Source organism: Furipterus horrens, unplaced genomic scaffold, assembly GCF_987537825.1.
Source record: "Furipterus horrens unplaced genomic scaffold, mFurHor1.1.pri manual_scaffold_3, whole genome shotgun sequence".
Classification (NCBI taxonomy): domain Eukaryota; kingdom Metazoa; phylum Chordata; class Mammalia; order Chiroptera; family Furipteridae; genus Furipterus; species Furipterus horrens.
Window position 1 is genome coordinate 184,801,313 of NW_028327173.1, and position 9,373 is coordinate 184,810,685.

The 9,373-nt window shown below is 35.9% G+C and overlaps 1 protein-coding gene across 8 annotated transcripts in view; it reads left to right on the forward strand.

The window, feature by feature from the left end:
• Positions 1-4,972, forward strand: part of GPHN (gephyrin) — a 414,033-nt gene extending 409,061 nt beyond the window's left edge. For all 8 annotated transcript variants that reach the window (XM_090271004.1, XM_090271010.1, XM_090271006.1 and 5 more), the window contains 2 exons: positions 2,103-2,199; positions 3,974-4,972. In XM_090271004.1, coding sequence (XP_090127130.1) covers positions 2,103-2,199; positions 3,974-4,107 — 231 coding nt within the window. In that variant the 3' untranslated portion in view covers positions 4,108-4,972. The remainder of the gene's footprint in view (positions 1-2,102; positions 2,200-3,973) is intronic.
• Positions 4,973-9,373: the final 4,401 nt, after the last annotated feature.

The window sequence follows — 9,373 nt, forward strand, 5'->3', positions numbered from 1 at the left end:
ATGGCATAATATAAAACCTATTGTAATTTGAAAAAACACAACAACATGGATAACAAGCAAGAAGTATGTCAAATATTGTATAAATTTTGGGGGAAAAAGCCTTCGTAATGTACAAAAAAAATGAACACAAATGGCGTTCACACTGGAGACATATATCAATAGATATCAACAGTGAAAAACAGTTTATAAACAAAATGCTAACACTATACCATGAAGCAATGAAAATGTCCATTAGCAAATGCTTTCTTATCATGCACACTGCATAGAGTTTCGACAATTATTGCAAAGATAAATGAAATTAAAAGGACCATTTAAAATGTAAGTAAAAATTATAACAAAAGTAATATGTCAGTATTTGAACAAATGTAAAAATTCAAAATTTGGATGAACATGAGAAAAAGTTATATCAATATATAACCTGAGGTACCAAAAAAAGGGAACAAAACATAAAATATGAATTATTCCATTGTTGTTTACATTTATAGCCATCGAAAAAAGAGTCATTGGGAGCAACGCTGGCACTTTTGGGAAAATTTGTCAGTGTCCTCACAGCAATGTTAGCACTCAAAGGGTTAAACACTTAGCAAGTCACACAGCCATGTGACTGGCATTTGTAGTTTCGTACTGGAGAATACACATACACACAGAGAGAGATTGAAGGAGAGATTTTTGACCTCAGGGAAGCACAAAAGAATTTAGGAATAATGGCAAGTTACACCCCAATAGACATGAAATAAAGTATAAACAGAAGCAAGATTAAGTGAAAGAGTGGAGTATGATTTAATCAAAGAAAACACACTAGAATTAAATTTTATTCTGGATTCCAGAGGAAAACATGATTGTCAAAGGGAATGATTAGAATGCTTAAAAACATAGTAACCAAAACGGGGAGGGATATGATTGCAGGAGAAGGGGTGGGCTGGGTGGGGGGAAGCAATGGGGGAAAAATGGGACAACTGTAATTGAAAAACCAAAAAATAAAAGAAAAATATGACATTTTGGTCCATCATGGACCACATATATGACAGTGGTCCAATAAAAATAAAATGAAGCTGGAAAAAAAAAATGGATTGGAGATAGACTTACTTGAATCAAATTTTCAGTTTTAATTGTATCATTTGATCTAAGCAATATGTGTGTTACGTGAATAAAGCCTTTCTAGATCATTTGAAGGTAGAGTAACTTAAGTGATTATTATGCTAATAAAATGTTAATTCTTGTTCACTGGAACAAGTCTTGTTTTCATTAACATTGAGCTAATCTTTGGGGTATTGTTCATAAGTATATACTGTATAAACTTGTTGAAAGTATACCTTTTAGGCACCTACTACTAACACATTATCATGTTAACTTATCAGATTTCGTTGTGAATTTAATAACAGTTTTAAAAAGTGATGGCTCCAAGTTAAAGGTTGATTGGTCATTCTATGCCATGTATATGAACTAAATTTGCTATAATAGAAAGGACTTTATCCTTGTTAGAAGAATATGAAAGCTGTAATTTCATAGCAGACTCATTCAGAGGAATTCTTTTATTACCAGTGATGTGGCTAAACTAAAACTTTCAGGCGAGACTACTTTTAGTTGCCTCAATGAGCTTATATGTCAGTATTGGGACATTAGGGAAATATTAAAGAGGAAAAGAAAGAAGCTCTCCCATTTATGTTGAGTATAGGCATATGAATGGATAGCTGAACAGCACTTCAGTAAGTATTTACTGGATATATGGATGGATGATAAATGGATATAGATCCTGTTGTTTAGTTTTGTTTTTATTTTTTTGTTTAGGTCTGCCTCCTTTATTTTCAATGTTAAATTCATAGGTCAGAGCTATCTGTCCTCACAACTCATAACTTAGACTTCAAAATAGATCTTATCTTTTTCATCTGCCCTTTCCACTGCTATGAATACCAACTTCTTGGCTCTTTTTATCAGAGAAACTCTGACCTTCCTGTATTAAGAACATAAGGTGGCAGAGGCGGAAACAGCAGATAGTCTCTATTTTCTGTGTCTACTGTAGTCCTTGCACAATCTCCAACACACTGTAGTTTTAAGAAATGGTCAAGTGATCACATTTTTTTATTTTCCTCTTTATTCTATAGTTATCATGTGATGTAAAACTGGATCCTCGCCCAGAATACCATCGGTGTATACTGACTTGGCATCACCAAGAACCATTGCCTTGGGCACAGAGTACAGGTTAGTCATTCATACCTGTAGGTATGTCTATGTACCAATCCTGCTAAAACACACATTTCTGTAAGAGGTCTGACCATAAGGGATCCAGCCATGTAATATGAAAAACAGATATTTATTGAAGAAGATGCAAGATACAAGAAACATTGCACATAGGACAATGATGCTTCAGTCCCCTTCAGAGCAGGCACCTTGGGACCTCACACAGTTCTCCCAGTCGCCATCAGCTTCTCCATCATATTTTCCTGAATCTCATCCACAGTCTGAAATCTCTTCCCTCTCAAAGGTGACTTCAGTTTGGGGAAAAGTCAGAAGTCTCAGGGCAGATCTAGGCTGTACAGGGGCTGAGTCATCTGGGTGATTTTAATGTTTCACCAAAAAACTACATGAAGTGTGATGTATGAAGAGGCGTGTTGTTGTGATGAAGCCGCCAATCACCAGTTGCCCGTAGCTGCAGCCTTCTGAATCATCCAAATAGTTTCTACGGAGAAATGTTCAAGCTTAATGCAAAATTTGATGCAGATTCATTGCTCTACTCGCTCTGTCATTTTGAATGTGACAGCCACACAGTACACATGCTCACTCAATGGCATCTACCACCCCCACTGACTAGTACAGTGAAGTCATCATTGTTCACACATGCACACCCAGTCCACTCTCCTTGGCTTCCAGGTTACATCGATGTCATGCAAACTGTTCTCATTATATTAACAATGGCTGGACTTTTTCCTGACAGAACTCGTATATAAACTCCTCCCTTGGCTATACCTAATTTGGAATTATTATACATTTTTCTTTTTGAAAGATTATATGAGTTAAGTTATCCTAAACAGTACAGCATAACAGGACAACAAGAGTAAAAAATAATAATAAAGGTTTTGTTATTCCATGGAGCCATATTTTCTAGATAAGCATTTGAAATACAAATCTAGAATTACAAAAGATTTTTATCTGTTTGTTCAACCAATAAGTTCTGAGCATAACTTTGGTTGTGGGAAAAGGAGGAATGAAACATGAGATTAAAGCCCGGTTGCGTGAATCTCTGTAGCCACTAGTGTACCGTAGATGTTGGTAAAATTTAAGGACTGAGAAATCAATATTGATGATTCAGAGTTCTATAGTTACCTCCTCTAGACTAAACTTTTATCCCCAACTTCTCTACTTATATTTTACCTAACTTTTATGTGACTCTAGTAAAATTGTATTGCTCTTTCAACAAAAGTCCTATCAAGTGTAGACATCAACTAACACCATGACTAAGTACATGGGCCTTGCCATCAGAGACTTGAATTCAAATTAGCCACCAAGTTAGTAGAACCCTAAGCAAGTTACTTCAACTCTTTTGAATCTTGTGAGAAAGAGAATTAAATAGATGGTTCAGTAAATTGCCTACCACCTTGTCTGTCACTTAGTAAATACTACTAAAGAAATGGGATCTGCTGCTATTTTTATCATTATTATTTTAATAGGTTTTTAAAAGTCTCTCTTTTCAGACACACATAACATTTCAGTCTGAAGAGAGAAATTCCATAGTATTTGCATAATGCTATAAGATCCTGGTTTTATTCTTCTAAGCAGTAATTTCTAAGGTTATTTTTAGAGCTTAGTGGGAAGGTTGTAGGATACAACAGCAAGGTACTGGGAAGTCCGACCATCTCTCTTCCTCTTAAAGGCCTTTATTTCTATTCATGGGTTCTGACTTTGAAAAGAGCAACAAGAGCTCCAGATGTATCCACTGTGATGCTTAGGCTTCTGTAATGAGAGTGTTTCTTTCTAGGCAATCAGATGAGCAGCCGTCTGATGAGCATGCGCAGCGCCAACGGATTGTTGATGCTACCTCCAAAGACAGAGCAGTATGTGGAGCTCCACAAGGGCGAGGTGGTGGATGTCATGGTCATCGGACGACTATGATGGTCACCGGCAGGAGAAAGCTTTGATGCATGTCCACATATCATTGACTGTATCCTGTAATATGCAACAGCACAGCTAGTTTTTCTGATTTGGATAAAAGTTGATCTGTATAGTCAACATCTTGAACTATATTTCAAAAGAATTTAAATACCTTTTAAAGAAAAAACACCTAAAAATAAATCTTAACAGACAACTCTATTCTGATTATATCAAAGCAAATTTTTCATTTCTCGCAAATTGCTTTGTGTGTTCAATGCTAGGTCTGATAGCAATAGCTTTTCGTAGACAGCAGTAGGTGCCTGCAGAACTTGTGTTTTTCTCATCTTTAAACAACTACTTATGCTCTTAAATCAAGGCTGTCTGCTTATTTATACTAGCGTAGGCAACACTTGGATTTCCCTTCTTAGTATGCTTCATAACTGCTTTACAGAGAGCTTTGCTTGTTCTTTATCATGTATCTCGTGTTTATGTGCGCAGTGCCAAAAGAAGAGTGACTGGGGAGGCCCTGGTCTGCCTCAAGGAGAACCATCCCTCACAGAGCTTCCGGGGAAGTTTCTCACCCCCCCGTGGCCTCATGGCACAGTACTCTTGGGCAGTAACTGGATACCTTTTATTTGAATAAACAAACTGGGGGAAAAATGCTTCCTTAAGTGCTGACAGCCTTTTTAACCAATACATTTAAAATTGTACAGAACAAAAAATAAAATCAAAGACTGATCTTGTACAGATATTAGTGTTACCAGCATTCATGTGGAAATCAAGAGCAAAGAAAAAATAATGTTAAACAACTCTGTACTATAACATTTTCTGTAATGATACTGAAACTTAATGAATAAAAAAAATCCTTGATCATTATATAAAAATACATTGTGTCAGCCTTGTTATTAAAAAAGGAGAACATTGTCATGCGTTCTGTTGGGGTTCTACCTGGAAAGAAGGCATATTTAAGATGACTTAATGAGGTTAAGTGATATAAAGGAGATTTGAAATGTATAATATAACTATATTTTACTACAGTATAGTGGTCTGAAGAATTGTGAAAATACAGATTGGAAAACAATAGAAAACCTGAAGTAGGTCTGCTCTTTCCAGTCATAGCTGGAGATAACAAGCAAATTTAGAGGAAAGATAGTTGATAATTTAGGAGAAAAACAAAACTAAAATCTTATGTTAGATGCCCTAAAAACAAATTTCAAACATATATGGACCAGAAAATTTCAGATGGTTACCTAGAAAATTTTTGATCATGTTAAAAAGGAAATGAGAAATGGGAAAAATCTGTGCTGATCATAGAAAATGGAACAAGTGAAATATACTCTCCCCACATGACTCCTTTAAAAAAAAATTAAGGGGCACTTTTCAAATGGTGATAGCAGGGGATATTGTCTATGCTGTAGGCTATACTTAGTAAAGCAAACGACAAATATTGGACTCCTTGTAAACAAGGTGCCAAATGATGGTGATGAATAAAGCCAAGTTATAAACAACAAATATTGGATACTAATATTTGATATTTCCAGAGTTGAAAGTAAAATGTTCTATATTTTAAGTTTTCTTTTATATTTGCAATTCAAGAAGATAAGCTTTGTTAATAGAGGTCAAATGAAAGATCACAAACGGTGCTTTATCCACATTCATTTTAAAAATGTTTATTGATCATATAATATGTGTTGAGTACAAGGTATATCATGCTACAATTTACAAAGATGAATGGAGATAGTAGCTAACATTAAACTCCATCAAGGGAGATAATAAAAACACATGCAAGTAATCATAATATTTGATATGCTTGATACTTGAAAATTCATGATACAGTGTGTATGTAGAATGTGATAAATGACAATTCAGATTTAAAAAGTTGGAGGAGTTCAAATGATAGCCTCCTACAGGTAAGATTTCAGGGGCTAAGATGGCATTTTAGTGGGTCTTAAAGGAAGTGTACAATTTAAAGATGATGCAGGAAAAAGGGTATTCCTGAAATAGAAAATTACAGACAATTAATAATAATTATTTTTATTACAAAATGTAAGCTCTACAAACACAAGAATCTTTATTTTATTCATTTACATTATCCCCTAGTCCTTAGAAGATTTCCTGTCATATGTATATAAGTGTAGGCATCAGTAAGTATTCGTCCAATGAAATACATTATATAGAGCTTACTCTATGCCCGGCAATTTTCATTCATTTAATTTTCATAATAACCCTGGAAGGATTATTTCTGTATTACAGATGAGGAAATTAAGGCACAGAAAGAAAGGTTAAGCAATTTGTCCATGGTCACCCAGCTAGTAAGAGGAGGAGCCAAGATTTAAACTTAGCAATCTGGCTTCAGAGTCCATACTCAAACACTAAGTTATAGAAACAGAAAAGAGACAGAGGAGAGATCAGGGCCATTGGGGAGTATCTTATTTTCAAGTGTTGGAGGAAAAAGGCCGTAAGTGGAATGAAAGGAAGAGCATTTTGCAGAAGAGCAGAAACCAGGTGGAGCAGTGTTCCAAAAACCAAGGAGGAGAGTTTTGCAAAAGGTAAGATAATCAATTGTAAAAAAGAAATGTCAAGAAAAATGAAGGTTCAGAAGGATTTGTTGATCAGGCAATCATTTGTGAGCTACAAGAGTGCAATTTCAATAATAGGCTAAAGGCAAAAGCCAGACTGCAAAATAGAAACTGTGAGTATAAATTCTCTGGAACTTGTGCATAAGAAAGCTAGGCCCAAGATAGTAGCTTGAACTGATAACAAGCTGGAGGAAACACTTTTGTGGATTTTGAGAAAAAAGAAACAGTAGTGGGCATATTAAAAATGAGAGAGTAAGTTTCCAGATGGAGAAAGAGAGGAAGGAAGGGCTAGTTTAAGGACCCTGGTGGCCCAATCAGCCTAAAGGAAAAGAGAAACATTTTTCCTTCTGAGTTAGAAAAGGGAACAATATGAACATATTTGTAATACAAAGGAAATTTTTTTCAAATATATATATATTTCAAAATATATATACAAATTTCAAAAAAGAATATATATACATATATATATATATATATATTTTTTTTTTTAGAAAAAGGAAAGGGAGAGAGAAAGAAAGAGAGAAATATCGATTAGTTGCCACTTGTACACTCCCCAGCCAGGGACCAAACCCGCAGCCTGGGCTTGTGTCCTGACCAGGAATGGAGCTGGCGACCTGTCACTTTGCAGGACCATGCCCAACCAGTGAGCCACACCAGTCAGGGCTATTTATTTATTTTTTAGGGGAATTTATTGGGGTGACATCAGCTCATCAAACCATACAGGTTTCCATTGTACAACGCAACAAAACATCATCTGCACATTGTATCGTGGGCCCATCACTCCAAGCAAAGTCTTTCCGTCACTATTTTTTTCAGCTTTCGCCCATCTCCACCTCCACTCCACCCGCTTCCCTCTGGCTATCACCACACTCTTGTCCGAGTCTCTGTGATACGTGGATTTCTTGCTCAGTCTCTTCATGTTCTTTCATCCAGCCCCCCAACCCCTCTCCCCTCCGACAGCCGTCAGTCTGTTCCTGTATCTATGCCTCTGTTTATATTTTGTTCATCACTTTTTTTTGTTCATTAGATTCCACATATAAGTCTTTCCCTGACTGGCCATTTCCCTTAGCAAAATAATCTCCAGGTCCATTCATGCTGTCACAAAAGGTAAAATTTTCTTTTTTCTTTTTTTTTTTTTTATCACCAAGTAATATTCCATTGTGTAAATGTACCATAGCTTTTTTGTCCACTTACCTACTGATGGGCACTTGGGCTGTTTCCAGATCTTGGCTGTTGTAAATAATGCTGCAATAAACATAGGGGTGCGTATGAGGATTCCTCCAAACTAATGTTTCAGGTTTCCTCAGATATAGTCCCAGAAGTGGGGTCACTGGGTCATAAGGCAGTTCCATTTTTAATTTTTTGAGGAAACTCCATATTGTTTTCCATAGTAGCTGCACCAGTCTGCATTCCCACCAATAGTGCACTAGGGTCCCCTTTTCTCCACATCTTCGTCAGCACCTGTTGTTTGCTAATTGATTAACGATGGCCGTTCTGACTGGTGTAAAGTGGTATCTCATTGCGGTTTTTATTTGCATCTCTCTGATGATTAGTGAAATTGAGCATTTTTCATATACCTAATAGCCATCTGTATGTCCTCTTTGGAGAAGTGTCTATTCAGATCTTGTTCATGTTTTAATTGAGTGTTTGTCTTCTTGGTGCTGAGTAGTGTAAGTTCTTTATATATTTCAGAAATTAACCCCTTATCATTAGCAAATATGTTCCCCCACTTATTTTTTGTTCTCCCGTTTAACTTAAAAGTTAAAGTTCAATGAAATGGTTCTACTTGACACAGTGGAAGTCTCAGTACCATCTAATCTATTTGCATTTATTTGACCAAAATTATTTTAGAATTACACATACATGACATGTTATATTCTTTTAGTACTTAACATTAAAATAAAAGACTATAAAAGATGATTTTAGATTCTTGCTTATAGCTGTATGGAAGGTAAGCAGTTTCTTCTTAACCTGCTTTTTTGGTTCTAGGTATGGGTTGTTTCAAACCATATCACACAATTTTTAAAAATGTAAGCAGATTAAGTTTACCAAGTAAATGCTGTTAAGTGGTGTTGCCTATCATAGCAAGTGGATTCTTCGGATGGCTTTCATTTTTTAAATTATTTGCCAACAAAACTTTGTGACTGTAACCCAGAAAGAACTCTTGATCTTCATGAAACCCTAACAAGGTAAGTCACTGTTATTCCCAATTATAGAAAGGAGAGGTTTGTGTAAGTGCAGAATTCAAAACAGATAAACTATGTAGCTTGTTATTTCAGTGATGACGGATTTAAGTTAAATAATACATTGTATTTTAACATGCTATGAGAAATTTTAAGCTCAACTCTATGACAGAAAGGTACATTGTTACAGAGATCATCAATAACTTGGCCTATAACAAAAATGTTTTGTTAAGTATATTTTATTGATTATGCTCTTACAGTTGTCCCAGTTCTTTTCCCTTTGCTCCCTTCTGCCAGTACCCCACTTCCCTCCAGCAACCCCACCCCTCCCCCTTAGTTCTGTCCATGGGTCATGCATGTAAGTTCTTTGGCTCCTCCATTTCCTATACTATTCTTAACATCTCCCTATTTTCTACCTACCAATTATGCTTCTTAATCCTGCACCTTTTTCCCCTTTCTCCCCCTTCACCCTCCTAGCTGACACCCCTCCAAATGATCCCCATATCTATTTTTCTGTTCCTATTC